Genomic DNA, 21327 nt, shown 5'->3' with positions numbered 1-21327 from the left:
TGAGGGAGATAGAGGAGTATCCAGCTTCAGTGATTTTTGCAGAGTGTAGCAAGTGTTTGCAGAAGGGAGAAGCCGAGATGTGCAAGTTGTGGAAAGGATCATATGTGTTATAAAAGTGATGAATATGTGACGTTGCAATTGCGGTGGGAACCATGAAGCCATGTCTTCCTGAATGCCACTCAAGGATGAAAGGGAATGAGGTGGCCAAAGTCAGGGTTGTACAGAGCATTTCATATGCAGCAGGTGTGACAAAGGGTTGAGGGTTTGAATGGTGCACCAGAAGAGTAGTGGATAGGCCTACACTTCAGAATGCATGGGTTGCCTTTCACCAGCAGATCCTGACATTTTAAAGGTTAAGAAGGTGGACTGTCTGGCATTTATAGCTATGGTAATTAATGGCACTGCCAAGGTGGAGAGAAGGTCGGGAAAGATAAAAATCATAGTGATTGTGGCGAAGCAGTTCCCGGGGCTGAAAGATTTGTCAGCGAAGGAGTTACATGCAATATTGGCACAAGCCGTACCACCCTCTCAGGTCCTAGAGGCTGAGAAGGGAGATATGGAGAACTAAAAGGAAGTGGGAGTTTTGTTTGTTTTGGCAATGTAACAATTTATTAGGTTGGATTACCTTAGTTTTACTATTACGTATGTATTAATACAATTGTTTGGTTTTAAACCGTCCAGTTGGTGGCGGCAATACACCTTTTTGGGTGTAGGCCGCCATAATACCCACAGAAGAAGACGATCAAAAGTTTTTTAAAATCGCGTTTATTAGCGCAAAGGCGAATTTAGTTATTGCATACGCGCATTTTAGAGTAGGCGTTCCCTAACGGAAAAATGCAGATGCATGCTAGAACGCTAGCTCGTTCTTGGCTCTGCTCTCCTTGCCCACTTAGTAATTTGTTCACATTGGAAATGACAGGCAGTGGTCTATCTTGGTTTAATTACATAAATATTGGTTAAAAGGTTTTGCATCACCCCATCTAACTGTGATGAAGTAGAACCAACTGTTGATGGATCTTTGTTTTACCATTTACTTTTAATGCGAATTACAGACAGGTAATTTAACACTGGATAGATCATCAGCTATCTTTTGCTGTACTATTTTTAATCCAAAATGTATCTGGGCCTGTATCTGGGCCTAGCTTAGTTGCCACTCTGTTCAGGTTCATTCAACTCCTTGTGGAATGTTAAGAGACTGATATCCAGGGCTGGTGTGGTCTGCAGTTGTGGCCAGTTAGATGTACTGCCAAATTCTCTAAAATGTTGGAGGCGGCTTATGGTAATTTCTCTATCTTGTAACAGCTCTGATGGACATTCCTGCAGTCAGCATGCCAATTGTATGTTCCCTTAACTTGAGACATCTGTGGCATTGTGTTGTGACAACTGCACATTTCAGAGTGGCCTTTTGTCCTCAGCACAAGGTGCACCTGTGTAATGATCACACAGTTTAGTCAGCTTCTTGATATGCCACACCTGTCAGGTGGAAGGATTATCTTGGCAAAGGAGAAATGCTCACAAACAAGAATGTAAACCAATTTGTGCACACAATTTTATAGAAATAAGCTTTATACAGCTCATCAGAACATATGGAACATTTCTGGGCTTTCATTTCAGCTCATGAAAAATGAATATTTAAAAAGTTGCATTTTATATTTTTGTTCTGCATAATTATATACTTTCCTGTGGATATTGTCTCACATTCCTACTGCCAAAAGGACCAACTGCACACACAACCGCTAAAGTACGTTAACATATCACTTTATTCAACATGGTTTGTAGAGGTCGTGAGAGTAACCCTTCCTGATTCAAACGCTCATTTCAACCTGGGCTTCCAGACAATTAGGCCCCGTGTTCACTCCGGTTTCAATGGATTAAGTTTCAATAGCTATCCTTTTATAATAATATAATTACTTTCCAATATGTTTTTACAACCCATATAGAATACTATCAAACGATCAGTGAAATTAGTACCAATGAAAATATCACTAATTTTCTTAACATAGAAATTGTAATCAAATGTCCTAATTAAGGAAGAAAAAAAATCAGAAACAAGCTTTTAAATACACCCCCTTCACCCACCTGTCAGTACTTTGATTGGGATGGCAATTTATTATACCCCATGTTCTGATGAGCTGTGATGACACTTGAATTATACAACATTTGAGAATTATACAATATACACTTGATCCAGTTGAGTAACAAAACTATGTAAAAGAATGAGCTCAAGGTCAAAAATCCCTTCAAGCAGCATATTGTTCGCCTTGACAACGCTAAATTTACAGTTTCTGTATAAGTGCAATAAGTATGCTGGCAGCCTCACTTAAATGGAACCTCCGCCACAGACTTGCTGATGGTACCGCCGAAGCATCTCCAGCTGTGATGAACGAATTATTACATGTGGTCGGACAGAGGCCAACATCTGACATGCTTCCTCTGGACTCCAGCAGTGTATCTGTAAACAGACCAACAAACTGATGTACAAGTTAGGTAAATACAACTAATTCAGTACTAGTGATGATCAGGATAGCCAGCAGTGGCAATCGATGGATAGCAAAGACTGTCGTTTGCTGGCCAAAGCCCTCGACTCACCCTTATGATGTATGCAGCAGCTAGTGTAGCACTGCGACAGCGTCCAGCCTTACAGTGGACATACACACTGGAGCCCTTTTCCCGGTGACTGAGTGCAAACTCCACTCCTCTGTGCAGGTTCTCTAGACTGGGCACACCGGTCAGGTCCACTGTGCTGAGTCGCAGCTGCTCCACCCCCTCGGCTTTCCACTCCTGTTTCAGAACAAACAAAGCCGTTTCTAATACAAATTCATATTTGCTATTATAAAACTCACAACAAGCAATGTTTGACATTCCCCGGACCTTGCGTACAAGAGCTCCACGAAGCAACTTTTTAAATTCGAGGTTCTGTATCTATTTGTGGCAATTAAACTACTGTACCAATTAGAGGTCGGACGATTAATCGGAATGGCCGATTAATTAGGGCCGATTTCAAGTTTTCATAACAATTGGAAATTGGTATTTTTGGACTTTAATCTTTAATCTTTATTTAACTAGGCAAGTCAATTAAGAACACATTCTTATTTTCAATGACGGCCTTGGAATGGTGGGTTAACTGCCTCATTCAGGGGCAGAACGACAGATTTTTTACCTTGTCAGCTCAGGGGATTCAATCTTGCAACCTTACAGTTAACTAGTCCAATGCTCTAACCACCTGATTACATTGCACTCCACGAGGAGACTGCCTGTTACGCGAATGCAGTAAGCCAAGGTAAGTTGCTAGCTAGCATTAAACTTATCTTATAAAAAAACAATCAATCAATCATAATCACTAGTTAAATACATATGGTTGATGATATTACTAGTTTATCTAGCGTGTCCTGCGTTGCATATAATCGATGCGGTGCGTATTGTTGCTCCAATGTGTACCAAACCATAAACATCAATGCCTTTCTTAAAATCATTTTATTTTAAATTTTAAACCTGCATATTTAGCTAAAAGAAATCCAGGTTAGCAGACAATATTAACCCGGTGAAATTGTGTCACTTCGCTTGCGTTCATTGCATGCAGAGTCAGTGTATATGCAACAGTTTGGGCCGCCTAATTTGCCCGAATTTTACATAATTATGACATAACATTGAAGGTTGTGCAATGTAACAGGAATATTTATACTTATGGATGCCACCCGTTAGATACAATACGGAACGGTTCCGTATTTAACTGAAAGAATAAACGTCTTGTTTGAGATGATAATTTCCGGATTCGGCCATATTGTCGGCCATATAGTCCAGACAATCTGGACAATCTGGACCCTTTCTTTCTAAAATTATCTGCCGAAATTGTTGCCACCCCTATTACTAGCCTGTTCAACCTCTCTTTCGTGTCGTCTGAGATTCCCAAAGATTGGAAAGCAGCTGCGGTCATCCCCCTCTTCAAAGGGGGGGGGGGGACACTCTTGACCCAAACTGCTACAGACCTATATCTATCCTACCATGCCTTTCTAAGGTCTTCGAAAGCCAAGTCAACAAACATATTACCGACCATTTCGAATCTCACCATACCTTCTCTGCTATGCAATCTGGTTTCAGAGCTGGTCATGGGTGCACCTCAGCCACGCTCAAGGTCCTAAACGATATCTTAACTGCCATCGATAAGAAACATTACTGTGCAGCCGTATTCATTGATCTGGCCAAGGCTTTCGACTCTGTCAATCACCACATTCTCATCGGCAGACTCGACAGCCTTGATTGCCTCGCCTGGTTCACCAACTACTTCTCTGATAGAGTTCAGTGTGTCAAACCGGAGGGTCTGCTGTCCGGACCTCTGGCAGTCTCTATGGGGGTGCCACAGGGTTCAATTCTTGGACCGACTCTCTTCTCTGTATACATCAATGAGGTCGCTCTTGCTGCTGGTGAGTCCCTGATCCACCTCTACGCAGACGACACCATTCTGTATACTTCCGGCCCTTCTTTGGACACTGTGTTAACAACCCTCCAGGCAAGCTTCAATGCCATACAACTCTCCTTCCGTGGCCTCCAATTGCTCTTAAATACAAGTAAAACTAAATGCATGCTCTTCAACCGATCGCTACCTGCACCTACCCGCCTGTCCAACATCACTACTCTGGACGGCTCTGACTTAGAATACGTGGACAACTACAAATACTTAGGTGTCTGGTTAGACTGTAAACTCTCCTTCCAGACCCATATCAAACATCTCCAATCCAAAGTTAAATCTAGAATTGGCTTCCTATTTCGCAACAAAGCATCCTTCACTCATGCTGCCAAACATACCCTTGTAAAACTGACCATCCTACCAATCCTCGACTTTGGCGATGTCATTTACAAAATAGCCTCCAATACCCTACTCAACAAATTGGATGCAGTCTATCACAGTGCAATCCGTTTTATCACCAAAGCCCCATATACTACCCACCATTGCGACCTGTACGCTCTCGTTGGCTGGCCCTCGCTTCATACTCGTCGCCAAACCCACTGGCTCCATGTCATCTACAAGACCCTGCTAGGTAAAGTCCCCCCTTATCTCAGCTCACTGGTCACCATAGCATCTCCCACCTGTAGCACACGCTCCAGCAGGTATATCTCTCTAGTCACCCCCAAAACCAATTCTTTCTTTGGCCGCCTCTCCTTCCAGTTCTCTGCTGCCAATGACTGGAACGAACTACAAAAATCTCTGAAACTGGAAACACTTATCTCCCTCACTAGCTTTAAGCACCAACTGTCAGAGCAGCTCACAGATTACTGCACCTGTACATAGCCCACCTATAATTTAGCCCAAACTACTACCTCTTTCCCAACTGTATTTAATTTTAATTTATTTATTTATTTTGCTGCTTTGCACCCCATTATTTTTTATTTCTACTTTGCACATTCTTCCATTGCAAAACTACCATTCCAGTATTTTACTTGCTATATTGTACTTACTTTGCCATCATGGCCTTTTTTACCTTTACCTCCCTTCTCACCTCATTTGCTCACATTGTATATAGACTTGTTTATACTGCATTATTGACTGTATGTTTGTTTTTACTCCATGTGTAACTCTGTGTCGTTTTATCTGTCGAACTGCTTTGCTTTATCTTGGCCAGGTCGCAATTGTAAATGAGAACTTGTTCTCAACTTGCCTACCTGGTTAAATAAAGGTAAAATAAATAAATAAAATAAATTTGAGGCCAAATTAATTTTATTGATGTATGATGTGAAGTTAAAATAAATGTATATTATTCAGTATTGTTGTAATTGTCATTATTACAAATACATTAAAATAAAACGGTTTTTTTTGGTCCTCCAATAATCGGTATCGACATTGAAAAATCATAATCTGTCGACCTCTAGTACCAATGGATAGAGAAGGGCCATCCCGCCTAGACAGGCTTTTGTTCTAACTGCTCTACCACACCTGAATCAGTTTATCAAGGTCCTGATGATGAGCAGCCAAGTAGGTAGATTATGGAGCAGGACTGAAATAATATTCCACACCTCTCTCCAAGAGGACGGCCATTGAATTTCATAGGAAGTAAATCATCAGCTCACCTCAGCTGAGTTGCAGAAGTACTCTGTTTCATATTCCTCGTTCATGGTTATTACCCCCCTGACATTTTCTGTCTGCACCAGCTGGAAGTAGAAAATAATGTTGATGGCAATGTTTTTTCCCATTAGAAAATCAGTAGCTCGTGCATGCCAGCTACAAGTAGAAGACTGGACGAGTTCACAAAACCAAAAATAATTAGCTAGCTAACGTTACCTCCTTAGTCATTGATTTGAAAGGCAGGGCTCCTAGAATGACAGTCTGATCCACGCGATTGAACCACCGTCTTGATGATACTTTTTCCATGACAACATTATACGCTAATGTGGGATAAAACAGTACCCTTGCTAACGCCCCAGACATGATCACACCACAGCGTAGTCAGCACCTCTAATGTTAAAGCCAAATCCGACATACATGCATGGCCCACCACAAACCAACAAGATCTAAATGAATGGGACGAAAAGGTGTTGTTCTAGAGGTACTATTCAACCTAACAGGCTACTTCGCCTTGTGGCCCGGAGGACTTATTACACAAAGTAAATTATTAGGTTGATTAAAAATAACCAGATACGTTAATATATTTGCCATAGGATCGTTTCGAGAGTTTATATCTATCTACAAGCCATCAGACTGCTGAACACGTGAACTGGACTGACCACCTGCTCTGATTCCCCGCACGTTAGCACATATCACAACTGCTGCTACCAGACTCTTATTATACCATTGTCCCCAATACACGTGTAAATATTGTACTATAAATTGTGCCTTCCTGTATTATACTTATGCTAAAATGTTTATTATATTCTGCCCTTTACTTTGTTCGTATTCTTATTTTTTTTACTATTTTGTATTGTTGAGAAGGAACCTGTAAGTAAGCATTTCGTTGGACGATGTATGCATATCCTCTAATAAAACTTGAAACACATACCCAGTATCTGTGCTTTAGAGAAGTCAGGATGAGTGTCTCGTCTCTAACACGAAGCTCCGATTCAAACTCTAGACAGATATGCAAGCGTTATGTAAAAATACGTTCGGTATTCACCAAATGTGGGGTTTCAATGAGCATCTGTCTTCATTTACTCCTGTGACGGCCGGTATGTACCCCCAAAAAAGGATTTTAAAAATGTCTTACATGCATCAGGGAAAAAAACCCACTATTCGGCACCTACAATGTATTGAGCTGTTGTAGACTTCCGACCTGTGCATGGCAATAAGGTTAGTGCTATCCGGCTATCATTGGGATGTGAGTGAATAGGCATTCTTTCGATTGCGTGTACATTTATATTTAAACCTTCATTTGAATATCGGCCTCAATGGGACTAAATTAAGACATTTTCTCAGCGAAACTTCATATCTGGTGAGTAGCACACGTATTTCGACATAACGATTGCAGAGCTGTCTAGTTTGAATCGGAGATTCCTGGGCCTTGGAGGGATGTCATACACACCATCAACTTCTCTAAAAGCAGATACAGGGGCAGGATCAGCCAGCTGTCAAAACCTGAGAACTAGCAGCTGAAAAACATGACCATCTGTGTAATGCTTGTTTCAGACGGTGTTTTACAACAGACTTCTCAGAATTCGTTTCACATGCTGCCCAAAATATAGTTTTTCCCTTGCACCTGATGAAGAGGCAGCTTACATCAAAATGCACTGATATATATATTGAATGGCAACGCAATAACTTTGCAGGTGACCATCGAACTATAAAATAACAGAATGACTACATAACATCCTCCCATGAGAAAGGATATAGAACTTACCATGTTTTGACAGAGGGGACACTTGTTATTCTAAATGACACAATGGGTCTAAAGGCGCCCCGAAAAATTGTTTAATATAACGCACATTTAGAAAAAGCTTAAAAAATATATTTAGCTAACGTTGTTTGGTTCAACATTCACTTCAATTAAAAAAACATCCCCGACGGTCACACCCCCAATCCCCTGTTTCCGAGAGTTTGATGGTAAATGCAGGAAAGACCGCCATTTTGCAAGATAGAAGTACAAGTCTAAAAGTGAGCTAGACAAGAAAATAATCGAAACAATTAATAAACCACCAAACATACACTTAGTACAGTGATAACACACTGTGTTGGCTAAACACGTAGGTAGTCGCATTTAAAGTTAAGACATCACACAGGTAAGTAGGGTAAAAGTAAAATTATTCGCCAGCTAATTTATCTAGCTATCAAATAAATGTGTTATCCGACGCTAGATCGCGGCGCACATTCGGCTTGTTTATGGATCAGTCAGCTGGCTCAGCAAAGAGGGTCACAAACAACATGCGTCATTAAACTGCTTTCCAGAAAACTAGCTACCTGTTTACTAAATGGAACCATTCTTACAACAACAAAAACATAACTGCTAGCTAATGTTCCCAAATACGCATGATTCTTCTTTTGATAATGTTTGCATTTAGCTAACAGAATACTGAAATAGCCAGTAGGTGTGCTAATCAACAAGCTAACGTTACTAGTATCACCGAGCATGGTTCTAAATAGAACTGTTAGCCTCACACTACGAGTTGGCTAGCTAGCAACAACACTTGCTGTTTCATAGAACAGTTACTGTTAGCTGCCAAATCTGCTAATATATTGGATTTGATGCTCAATACACTAGAAACAAACACGCAAAGCATCTATTTATTTCTACTCGCCTAACGTTTGAACAAAAACATTCTAAATGTTGAATTGAGACGAGATCTGTTGAACATTTCCAATTTTTACAACCCTTGCATCAATCAATAGAATAGTTAGCTAGTAACGTCCGTAAACTAACTAAATGAGGGTTGAGGTCAGTCTACTTCCCTCGAATGTCTGTTCTCAGGCCACATATGAGTGAGCTGCAACAGTGGCAGTTCAAAAACAGTGGTTGAGGCTTGTGTTCTTCAAGGGCAACTATTTAAGTTGCCAGTATACAGTAATTGTTAGATATCACGACAAAACAAAAATGATTCTGACTGGTGTCTTCATAAGAGTGTGACTTCGATGGATCTCTCTACAGTGCACCGGCAAGTCACATGCCTACAGTTCGCTGTATCCATATTCAATGTAACCTATTTTCAAATCTAGCGTTTTCATACATAAGAATGTAGCTGTCAAATGCAACTGTTATGTGTCTAGAGAATTGCTGATGTATGATAACTGGTTCTCTACAAGTTCGTTTGGAGTAATGACAAATTTTATGAGATGGCGTTTAGTTGAACAGACCAGTGGTCATAACCTCACATGACATACATTTTTCATTATGCATACAAGATGCAGCATAAGCAATGTTTGAAGTATTGACACATTTATAGAAACTGATTGCATACAAATAATTCAGTCACGTCACTGGTGCATTACAATTTGACCTATAGCACTGGTAATGTGCTACACTGGATGGGGGTGGTATGCATGACAAGTTGAAGATGGCTTGTTTTAGTTTTTCAATGCAGTTGAGTTGTCATGGAACCACGGAGTCCTCCAAACTGGAGAACTTGACTATTTATGTTAGCAGGTTTAGATCTCGGAAGCAGATCATCAGTCCTGACTCTTGTCTTATTGCTTAAAATGCGAAAGTGAGAATCAGTGGCTGTTAAATGTCAATCGCAAAGATTTGGTCATTATATGTATCTATTTGTTAACAGGATAAAGGGGGAAGAACCATTAACTACGTGACAAGCAAACCCAGGGTAAGTCATCAGGCTAGGCATTCTCAGCCCCCCTTCTCTCTGATTAGAATCTACTGCTTAGAGGTAGACTACATCCCCATAAAGTCCTTTTAAGCAATGGTCTCAGCTGGCTTAAAATAGTATTCAGAGAGCTGTAGTAGTAGTAGCAGCCTGTTGGATCGCTGAAACAATATGGCTATTTCAATGCCTTGATTCAGGGCAAGTAGGCTATTTAAGTCATGGCCAGAGATTCATTTTCATCACATGGGCAGAAAAAGCACAAGAGGTTCTAAACATGATTGCCATCGTTTCCTTCTTATGGTCGAATTGAAATGTTTCTAACAGAAGAAATATAAAAAGCAAATGTATGAGAACACTTTGGAGATTATGGGGACATTGTCAGACCAAAGGTGAGGACACAACAGTTCACCTGAATCCAAACATTACATTTGTAATTGGATGTGCATTTTACATTTACTGTACTTTTCACAGCATTTGCCAGTAATGAAATCTGAAAGTAATCTGGATACATTCAGTAACAAATTAAGAATATTCATTGAAATGTTGGGGTAGGTACAACAATAACAAACAATTAAGCTCTCCTAGGTTTGCGATTGAGGAACTGAAGCATGCACACTTGTAGTTTGTTTGGAGCCCAGCCCATCACAAAATAACTTGTTGTTTATGCAATCCAAAAATGTTCAATCTGGGTCAGGTGGGCATCATTTGAAAGCTTATTCTATTGCCAAAATGTTTTGCTAAGTTATAAAATACGATCTTAGTGTTAGGCTTTCACAAGGCACTGAAGACAAACAGATTGTCATTTTGGTGCATATATAATTGAGTCATGAGTTCATTCAAGTGCTTGTAACTGGGAATCAAAATGGCACGCACATACTCCATTATTTCATAATGATGCTTTACATTGGTCCAAATGTGGAATCCGTACCCTCATATTCTGAGCTAGTCATTCAAAAAGTATGGTCCACAGATCTAAGGGAATCTGAACAACCCTTTAACTGGAACAGAATATGGAAAATATTACCTTGGTGTCTCGTAATCCGAACCATCAATTTATACATTTAACATTTGTTCAGACTGGGGGGGGGGGGGGGGGGGTTCCTTTCTTTACATACCAACTTTATTATTACAAAATCCTGTTATCAATATAATTTCTCTGTATGTATTCGTACTTTGTATTTTTTTTTGCTTTAGTGTGCGTTCTGCGGCCAATTCTTCTGGGTCGCTTATATCCCAGCCTTATAGTTAACGTACCTGCATTATGTTGCACAATAAGACTGGGATACAAACAACAACAAATAATTGGCCGCAGACCACGCACTTGAATGCACTCTTTTTTTCGTTTGACATTTTGCACTATCACTTAAGTTAAACATATTGACTTACTGTTGATTTAATCAGTATTTTTTTGTTTGTTTTTGCCATGAGGTCTTGTGGTTACTAGTTGCAGAGGTGTGGTGCCTGTTGTTATTTGGGAGGTAACTAGCCAGCAACAGGTGAAGTTGGACAGTTTCCATATGTGTCACACTAATTTGGATTGTACACACTTGTGCTTATGTTGTTTTAATAAATGCTTTGTTCCTGTAACTGTGATGTCCACATTTATAACGGTAATGATGATAACATTATACATTATAACAATAGCCTACAGTGTCGTTTAAAAAAAAGGGTTGTGTATGAGGCCTTAGATTTAGCTTCTGAGTGCTGTATTTCCTTTTATTGCATCATGATTTGTCAACAGGCTTTTAGATGCCATTTTGAAAGAAAGACACAAAGATGTTGTGGAATAATATGGAGTAATTCAATGATTAAGTGAGGGGAGATGACTCCTGTTGGCTGAATTTTCACATAGGTGTGACAGACCCCTCCTTGTGCTGTTATAATTTTTTCTCCTTGTATTATTATATAATTTTTAAACCTTTTTAACTAGGCAAGTCAGTTAAGAACAAATTCTTATTTTCAATTACGTCCTTGGAACAGTGGGTTAACGGCCTTGTTCAGGGACAGAACAACAGATTTTTACCTTGTTAGTTCGGGGATTCGATCTTGCAACCTTTCGGTTACTAGTCCAATGCTCCAACTAGTCCACTAGGCTACCTGCCGCAGAATAAGAATGAAACAAATCGAAGAAAATACTTACTATTTAGTTTCTCACTGACCAGTCTCAGAGAGAATACAGTGCCCTCAGAAAGTATTCATACTCCTTTACTTTTTCCATATTTTGTTGTTACAGCCTGAATTTAAAATGTATTAAATATAGATATTTTGTCACTGGCCTACACACACTACCCCATAATGTCAAAGTGGGATCCTGTTTTTTGATTTTTTTTTATAAATCACAAGAAATGAAAAGTATTCCATCCCTTTGTTATGCCAAGCCTATATACAGTGGGGCAAAAAAAGTATTTAGTCAGCCACCAATTGTGCAAGTTCTCCCACTTAAAAATATGAGAGGCCTGTAATTTTCATCATAGGTACACTTCAACTATGACAGACAAAATGAGGAGAAAAAAACTCGAGAAAATCACATTGTAGGATTTTTTATGAATTTATTTGGAAATTATGGTGGAAAATAAGTATTTGGTCAACAACAACAAGTTTATCTCAATACTTTGTTATATACCCTTTCTTGGCAATGACAGAGGTCAAATGTTTTCTGTAAGTCTTCACAAGGTTTTCACACACTGTTGCTGGTATTTTGGCCCATTCCTCCATGCAGATCTCCTCTAGAGCAGTGTTGTTTAGGGGCTGTTGCTGGGCAACATGGACTTTCAACTCCCTCCAAAGATTTTCTATGGGGTTGAGATCTGGAGACTGGCTAGGCCTCTCCAGGACCTTGAAATGCTTCTTACGAAGCCACTCCTTCGTTGCCCGGGCGGTGTGTTTGGGATCATTGTCATGCTGAAAGACCCAGCCATGTTTCATCTTCAATGCCCTTGCTGATGGAAGGAGGTTTTCACTCAAAATCTCACGATACATGGCCCCATTCATTCTTTCCTTTACACGGATCAGTCGTCCTGGTCCCTTTGCAGAAAAACAGTCCCAAAGCATGATGTTTCCACCCCCATGCTTCACAGTAGGTATGGTGTTCTTTTGATGCAACTCAGCATTCTTTGTCCTCCAAACACGACGAGTTGAGTTTTTACCAAAAAGTAATATTTTGGTTTCATCTGACCATATGACATTCTCCCAATCTTCTTCTGGATCATCCAAATGCTCTCTAGCAAACTTCAGACGGGCCTGGACATGTACTGGCTTAAGCAGGGGGACTCGTCTGGCACTGCAGGATTTGAGTCCCTGGCGGCGTAGTGTGTTACTGATGGTAGGCTTTGTTACTTTGGCCCCAGCTCTCTGCAGGTCATTCACTAGGTCCCCCCGTGTGGTTCTGGGATTTTTGCTCACCGTTCTTGTGATCATTTTGACCCCACGGGGTGAGATCTTGCGTGGAGCCCCAGATCGAGGGAGATTATCAGTGGTCTTGTATGTCTTCCATTTCCTAATAATTGCTCCCACAGTTGATTTCTTCAAACCAAGCTGCTTACCTATTGCAGATTCAGTCTTCCCAGCCTGGTGCAGGTCTACAATTTAGTTTCTGGTGTCCTTTGACAGTTCTTTGTTCTTGGCCATAGTGGAGTTTGGAGTGTGACTGTTTGAGGTTGTGGACAGGTGTCTTTTATACTGATAACAAGTTCAAATAGGTGCCATTAATACAGGTAACGAGTAGAGGACAGAGGAGCCTCTTAAAGAAGTTGTTACAGGTCTGTGAGAGCCAGAAATCTTGCTTGTTTGTAGGTGACCAAATACTTATTTTCCACCATAATTTGCAAATAAATTCATAAAAAATCCTACAATGTGATTTTCTTTTCTTTTTCTTGTCATTTTGTCTGTCATAGTTGAAGTGTACCTATGATGAAAATTACAGGCCTCTCCTCTTTTTAAGTGGGAGAACATGCACAATTGGTGGCTGACTAAATACTTTTTTGCCCCACTGTAAGTTCAGGAGTAAAAATGTGCTTAATAAGTTGCATGGACTCTGTGCAATAATGTTTTTTTAACATGATTTTTGAATGACTACCATGTCTCTGTACCCCATACATACAATTATCTGTAAGGTGCCTCTGTCGAGCAGTACATATCAAACACAGTCAACCCACAAAACCAGGGAGGTTTTCCAATGCTTTGCAATGTAGGGCACCTATTGGTAGATGGGTAAAAAAACAAACAGATATTGAATATCCCTTTGAGCATGGTGAAATTATTAATTACACTTTGGATGGTGTAGCAATACACCCAGTCACTACAAAGATACAGGCGTCCTTCCTAACTCAGTTTCCGGAGAGGAAGGAAACCTCTCAGGGATTTTACCAAGAGGCCAAAAGTGATTTAAAAACCATTGGAGTTTAATGGCTGTGATTGGAGAAAACTGAGCATGGATCAACAACATTGTAGTTACTCCACAATACTAACCTAATTGACAGAGAGAAAAGAAGGAAGCCTGGACAGAATACAACATATGCATCCTGTTTGCAACAGGGCACTCAGGTAATACTGCAAAAAAATGTGTCAAAGTAATGAACATCTTGTCCTGAATACAAAGTGTGATTTTTAGGGTAACTACAACACATTTGTGAGTAGCACTCTCCATATTTTCAAGCATAGTGGTAGCTGCATCATGTTATGGGAGTGCTTGTAATCATTAAGGACGGGGGAGTTTTTCAGGATAAAAAATAAATGGAATAGAGCTAAGCACAGGCAAAATCCTAGAGGAAAACCTGGTTCATCCTGCTTTCCACCAGATACTGGGAGATTAATTCACCTTTCAGCAGGGCAATAACCTAAAATGCAAGGCCAAATCTACACTGTAGTTGCTTACCAAGAAGACAGTGAATGTTGACTTGAATTTACTTGAAAATCTATGGCTTGGGCAGTATCCAGATTGTCATACCAACCTTGTGTTGCGCCGTACTGGGATATTCGGTAATACCAGCACTGAACACAACGGCCGCTGTTTTCAAAACCCACTAATACGTTGTAATCCGAAGGTTAGCAATTCTAACAAGTACAAGTAAAATCCTGTAGAGAATGCTAACGAGCGCATTACAAACTTTTTGTACAGTTTCTGACAAAGTATACAAGTAACTAAAATTCTATTCACAGTTTTATGCACGCACAAAACAAATAATAGCCAGTAAGGCTCTTGATCCAGGAGTGGATTCTCTGCTGTTACTAAGTGAATGCTTGATTTTGGAAGAAGCTAACCACTTAGCTAACTAGCTACTAAATTAGCAAACCAAATGCACAACTGCAGAGCATTTAGCACATTTCTAACAGGTAACATAATAGTTATAAGATGGAAAATATTTTAGTTATTAATTCCATGCTGTAATTAAATCACCTGACGCATGCTGCACAACAGTGAGTGAATCACAAGGCTCTGGCCTCTCATCGTTGTGTGCTTGTAAATTAACAACACGTGACTGGGGACTACCATAAGCGTACACGTGAAATTAAGAACGCAATGTTCTTTGTCTCCTAACGTGTTGTACAAGTTGACTATAGGCATTTACTTTAAAAGTAGCTACAAATATTCAAATGTATTAAAAAAACTACTGCAAATAAATAGTTTAAATGTTATTGACAGTATTGAAAAAACATACTGTGGATGTACTTAGTGGGGCTCTGGTGAGAGACTGGATATGGATGAGAGTGTTAGCAGGTGATGTTATTCTTTAACACAGACCCCAAAGCAAATCGGGGGTTAGGACAAATCATGCTTGGAAGTAGATGGTCATTCTCGCCTGTCTTCAGTGATGCTATCCAGTGATTCTCTCCTGTGATTATCTCCAAAGGGACAGGATCTAGTTTTATAACCCAGCCCTAGCCTGTGGTTGACCAATTAGAAGTCCTTGCAGTACAACTGGGCCAATGGCCAAATAACAAGTATACTATTTCAGGCTCACTGTATAGATACTCCCATGTCTCTGACCCATTGATAAATAATTCCCTTTTACAGAAAAAACACTATTTCCATTGATTGTTAATTCTATTGACGTCTTGACCTCTTGTACTCTGTCTCTACGTTGTGTATTTATCTTCTAAATATTCTTATAAGTACATATTATATCTAAGCGGTCGGGGTTAAAACCGGACTGGGCAAGGAGAGGAATTTTATGATGATGCAGAACAGGAAAAGGGAAGGGAATACAGGCCTTTCTCCTAACATTTTCCTCAGGTGGCATTGGCGCCACTAACTTTTTCAGTTGGTGGTACCAGCCCATAATTTCGTCGCTTCAACAACAAAAAAAGCTTGGACACGCAATAGAAAAAAATAAGTAATCACTTATAAAGTCATTCACAGCGTTTATTAAGAGGTGTAATATACTACCAAGATGGTATTCAAGAAATACGTTTTTATCTAATACGTCCATGCAGGAATGCAGGATATTTCAAAGTGCAACCTAATGCAGTGATTATCATGAATTTTGGGTTGGCTGTTATGTTATTGTTAAAATAGGGATCCAGAATCTTCAGAATTGTATTTTGTTCAATAAAGAAGAATTTTCCCAACATCTTCAGATTCTAGTCTGCGCTGGAATTAGGGCTGACCCTAATTATTCGACTGCCGATTGTTTGGTCGATAGGCTGTTGGTCGACCAAGCTTTTTTTTGTAGTTTAGCAGTGCATTCGGAAAATATTCAGACCCCTTGACTTTTTCCACATTGTTACGATACAGCCTTATTCTAAAATAGATTAAATTGTTTCCCCCCTCATTAATCTACACACAATACCCCATAATGACAAAGTAAAAATAGGTTTTTAGACATTTTTGCAAATGTATAAAAATAACTGTCACATTTACGTAAGTATTCAGACCCTTTACTCAGTACTTTGTTGAATCACCTTTGGCAGTGATTACAGCCTTGAGTCTTCTTGGGAAAGACTCTACAATCTTGGTGCACCTACAGTGGGGTAAAAAAGTATTTAGCCAGCCACCAATTGTGCAAGTTCTCCCACTTAAAAAGATGAGAGAGGCCTGTAATTTTCATCATAGGTACACTTCAACTATTGGGCCTCTCAATGACATTCAGAGACTTGTCCCGAAGGCACTCTTGCATTGTCTTGGCTGTATGATGAGGGTTTTTGTCCTGTTGGAAGATGAACCTTGCCCCGGTTAGGGCTGTTACAGTGACCATATTACTACCACACCGGTGGTCACGAGTCATGACAGCAGTCAATTTCCACGTGACCGTTTAGTCAAGGTAATTAGGCTTCTCCAAGCTCTGATGCTGCTGATGGTCATTGGTAGCTTTCCAAACTTGCTAACTGCCTGATACTCAGCACTAGATTGTCCCTCTAATCACTCTGACATCAATGCAAATGTCATCAAAAGTCTAATCAAACACTTCATGAGAGAATGAGCTCATGTTGTGCAACATTTCTATAGGCTATGCAATTGTGTGAGAAAAGCAAGTGATGGTCTCTATTAAAAAGATGATCCCATCAGGTTTCTTTTTTTTTGTTGAATATTTTATTTTAGCATTTTTCAATTAAGAACATTCAAAACAAAAGTGAAAAGATTTTAGACAACGATAGGACAAAGTGACAGTAACAGACGAGCGTAATAAAAATAATTATAATTATGTATACAAACATAAAATTAAAATAATGGGACATTGGATCATATGGTCACCTGCCGTAGGCTACATATTATGCATTACGTGTGAAACATTATGTGAGGATTATATAGAGATTCAATCAATGTGATGTGGGGGGAGATTCTCCATATAGTCAATAAAAGGTTGCCAAATTCTGTAAAATGTCTAACTTATTCCTCAAGCAGTAAGTGATTTTCTCCAGTGGGATACAATTATTAACTTCCACATTGCAACTGGCAGGGAGGAATCCAATTTCCATTTCAAGGCAATACATTTCTTGGCAATCGCTAGCAATATTTCTGTTAGCTTTATAGTATGGCTTTGCCTAAGATTGTTGTTAGTAAAGTTGCCCAGTAGACAGACCTCCGGGTCTAAAGGGAATGCAACCCCGTGAATTGAGGATATGGTATCGCATACCCCCTGCCAGAAACCGTGTAGTTTTAAACACTGCCAAGTGGAATGGAGGAATGTTCCTTCATCTGAGCCACATCTAAAACATAGGGAGGAGATATCAGAGTTGAACTTGTGCAGTCTAGATGGGGTGATATAGAGCTGATGGAGGAAATTAAACTGCATCAGTCTGTATCTGGAGTTCAATGTGGATGTAACACCATCCCTGCATAGGTCACTCCATAGACCCTCATCAAGATCAATACCCAGATCTTTTTCCCATCTAAGTCGGGGTTTATCTAGCTCAGGCAGTGTTAGTCCTGACATAAGAGCATCATAAACACGGGAAATGGTCTTGAACAGTGGTTGGTCTGCGTGGCAGAGTTGTTTAATAGGTGACATCTTGGGTAGGTTCCATTGTCCCTTGAGAGTCACCCTAATAAAGTTTCGTAGTTGTAGGTAGCTAAAGAAGTCCCTGTTTGGCAAGTGGTATTTCTGTTTCAGCTGATAAAAAGACATAAGAACTCCCTCCTCGTAACAATGTTCCAGAAGAGTGATCCCCTTATCAGACCATGGTCTAAAGTTAGTATTCTGGAAAAACATAGGAATCAATCTATTGTTCCATAAAGGAGTTTTAAGGGAAAGGAATCCCCCTTGTCCGAACAGCTCATGCAGTTTGCACTATGCCAGGACAGAATGTATGATTAAAGGGTTGTCTGTGATGGTTTTTACAGATTTTCTGTCCCATTTGTAAAACAATTCTGCCCAATGTCATCATTTACCTCAAGCTTTTCAATGTTCAACCATGAGGGAGAGGGACCATTGTCAAACCTCTGAGCCAGAGACCTAGACTGTGCAGCCCAGTAGTACATTCTAAAATTGGGGAGGTTTAAGCCCCCTTGACTGTAATCAAGGGTCAGTTTATCCAGGCCAACCCTGGGGGTTTTGCCGTGCCAGATAAACCTTCTGGTCAGCTTGTCGAGAGAGGAAAAGAATGCTGCGGGAACAGGGATAGGAAGAGATTGAAACAGATATAGAAATCTGGGCAGGACATTCATTTGAATTACATTGATTCTACCCAGTAGAGTGAGAGTTAAGTCCATCCATTTACAAAGGTCACCCTCCACCTTTTGCAACAAATTGGCCAGATTGAGTTTATAGAGGTTGTTCAGATTACCATCCACCATTATGCCCAAATATGTGAAGCCCATAGGCGACCATCTAAAAGGAAACTTGTGCTTGATGGTATGATGGACAAAGACAGACAACGGTTAGATTTCACTTTTATCAAAATTGACCTTATATCCAGAGAAAGAACTATAACGCTGTAGTAGGATCTGCAAGTGAGAGAGGGAGTGTTCTGGGGTTGTTAGAAATAAGATAAGGTCGTCCGCAAAGAGTGATAATTTATGGGTATGGGGGCCCACCTCAAAGCCATGTATGTCAGGGCACGTTCTAATAGCCTCAGCCAACGGTTCAATGGCGAGGGCAAAGAGGTGGGGGCTAATTGGGCGAACCTTGTCTGTTCCCCCTATAAAGAGGGAAAGAGGAGGAAGTAATCCCATTGGTAGCAATCCTAGCTTTAGGAGATTTGTAGAGTGATTTTATCAAATTTACGAACACGGTACCTAAACCGAACTATTCCAAGACGCGAAAGAGGTATGGCCATTCAACCCTACCAAAGGCCTTTTCAGCGTCGAGGGAGACTGCGACACTAGGTATTTTGTTTTTGTTAGCAAGGTGAATTATATCAAAGAACCTTCTGAGATTATTGGAGGACAATCTATTAATTATGAAGCCAGTCTGATCTGGGTTGACCAACAGGGGAAGACATGACTCCAGTCTCTTAGATTGTAAACTGGTCACCAAGATGCTGTGTTAAGGAGAGAGATTGGTCTATAGGAATGCGCACTTTAGCGGGTTTTTCCCTTTCTTGTGGATTACAGTAATCACTGCTTGAGAGAGAGACTCTGGAAAGCAGTTGTCTTCCCTGGCTTTTTTAAGTACATCCATAAGGTAGGGGACCAACAGTTCCCTAAATTCTTTATAGAACTCTGGAGTGAAGCCATCCTCCCCAGGAGATTTATTAGAAGGTAAGGATTTAATGGCCTCCAACAATTCAGGAACTGAGAAGTGTTCACTCAGGCGCCTGACAGGCATGGGAGGTTGAGAGAGGAGAGAAAGGAGTTGATCTCTGATAGATCATCGCTTGATTGGGAAGTGTAGAGGTCTTCATAGTATTTCTTAAAAGTATTATTAATTTCAGTAGCGTCGAAATATCTCATTAGTAAGAGTTTCTATAGCATTAATTGTCCTCTTACTTTCCTCTGCTTTCAGTTGCCATGCCAATACATTGTGAGCTTTCTCTCCAAGCTCGTAATAACGCTGTTTTGATTTAGTGATGGCCCCCTCAGCTTGATATGTGTTCAGAATATTATATTTCAGTTTTTTTATTTACCAAAAGCCTGTATAGATCTTTAGTCGGGCCTCTTTGGTAGGTTTTCTCTAGCTCGGAGATTTCAGATTCAAGGGCACTCAGTTCCGCACCGTGTTTTCTCTTCAGCCCTTTAGTATAGGAAATTATCTGTCCCCTCAGATAGGCCTTCAATGTGTCCCAAAGAATGAAACTGTCAGGAGCGGAGGGTTTGTTCGTCAAAGTAAAAAATATTGATCTGCTCTTGATGAATGCACAATATTCAGGTTGCTTTAGGAGTGTAGAATTTAGTCTCCATTTATATGCTCCATTTACCTTGGTAGGAATGGAGATTGATAATACCAGAGGAGAATGGTCACTAAGCAATCTGGGGAGATACTAGACATCTAACACTATGAAACAGTTGTGTCGAAAGTAAAAAGTTATCTATGCGTGTGGGTGTGAATAAAAAGAGTAGTCCCTATCCTGTGGGTGCAACTGTCTCCAGATGTCTAGTAAATTGAGATATTTCATGAATGACATGGTGAGCTTGCCGGCTTTGGTAAGAAGTGAGGGTTTATCAGAGGACCTATCAAGAACTGTATTAAAAAATTTTAAAATTCAAATCTCCTCCAACCAGTAGCCATCCTAGTGGTGCTTGAGCGACCTGAAGGAAGACATTCTGAATAAACATATGGTCATCGAAGTTAGGAGCATAAATATTCAATAGGGTCCAAGACTCTGAAAACATATGCCCCTGCACCAAAACAAACCTGCCAGAGGGATCAGAGATGGTGTTGTTGACGCAGAAGGGGATGTGTCTATCAAAATTGCAGTTCCTCTTGCTTTGGAGTTAAGAGGACGCAAAATCTTGTCCTACCCATTCCCTCTTCAATTTCTTGTGTTCACTGGCTAAGATGTGTTTGTTGTAAAAACACAATGTCAGCCTTTAATTTCTTAAGGTATGTGTAGATTATTTTCCTTTTAATCGGGCTGTTAAGACCTTTTACGTTGAATGTGACATATTTTTGTGGATTAAGCATAGGTTGGGTTTCAAATATGTTACTGAATGGACATCTATCAGATGTAGATAGTTAGGAAATGTTTCAACTTTTGTTTGAACACAGAAGTGAC

At 40.1% G+C, this 21327-nt stretch overlaps 2 protein-coding genes across 9 annotated transcripts in view; one reads left to right on the top strand and one right to left on the bottom strand.

Annotated features, from left to right (window-relative positions):
- Positions 1-1527: 1527 nt before the first annotated feature.
- On the bottom strand, positions 1528-7951 carry ptpmt1 (protein tyrosine phosphatase mitochondrial 1). Of its 2 annotated transcripts, none has more exons than XM_020477098.2 (4): positions 7824-7951; positions 6064-6144; positions 2590-2781; positions 1528-2452 (listed from the first exon to the last, which is right to left on the bottom strand). In XM_020477098.2, the coding sequence occupies exons 1-4, from the start codon at positions 7824-7826 to the stop codon at positions 2321-2323; spliced, it is 408 nt and encodes a 135-aa protein (XP_020332687.1). In that variant the 5' UTR covers positions 7827-7951; the 3' UTR covers positions 1528-2320. The 2 variants fall into 2 exon arrangements, with proteins under 2 accessions (XP_020332687.1, XP_020332682.1); XM_020477093.2 differs by lacking the exon at positions 7824-7951 and adding an exon at positions 6275-6744.
- A 102-nt stretch (positions 7952-8053) lies between these two features.
- The window catches only part of LOC109885115 (CUGBP Elav-like family member 1), a 55464-nt gene continuing 42190 nt past the window's right edge, over positions 8054-21327 (top strand). For 3 of the 7 annotated variants that reach the window (XM_020477076.2, XM_031808699.1, XM_020476978.2), the window contains exons 1-2: positions 8054-9072; positions 9691-9735. The gene's annotated coding sequence lies outside the window, so the exon portion shown is untranslated. The remainder of the gene's footprint in view (positions 9073-9690; positions 9736-21327) is intronic. The other 4 variants (XM_031808673.1, XM_020477081.2, XM_020476970.2 and 1 more) reach the window with 4 other exon arrangements.

Source organism: Oncorhynchus kisutch, linkage group LG3 (assembly GCF_002021735.2).
Source record: "Oncorhynchus kisutch isolate 150728-3 linkage group LG3, Okis_V2, whole genome shotgun sequence".
Taxonomy (NCBI): Eukaryota; Metazoa; Chordata; class Actinopteri; order Salmoniformes; family Salmonidae; genus Oncorhynchus; species Oncorhynchus kisutch.
Note: the sequence above shows the minus strand (reverse complement) of the source record. Positions and strands in the feature narration are given on the sequence as shown.

Bases quoted from the DNA above. Each gene is read 5' to 3' on its own strand.
- ptpmt1 (XM_020477093.2), bottom strand. From the start codon at position 6,421: ATGTCTGGGGCGTTAGCAAGGGTACTGTTTTATCCCACATTAGCGTAT. The intron at 2,782-6,063 runs GTGAGCTGATGA...GTTCTGAAACAG, and splicing joins ACTTCTGCAACTCAGCTGAG to GAGTGGAAAGCCGAGGGGGT. The intron at 2,453-2,589 runs GTGAGTCGAGGG...GTCTGTTTACAG, and splicing joins CTGCTGCATACATCATAAGG to ATACACTGCTGGAGTCCAGA.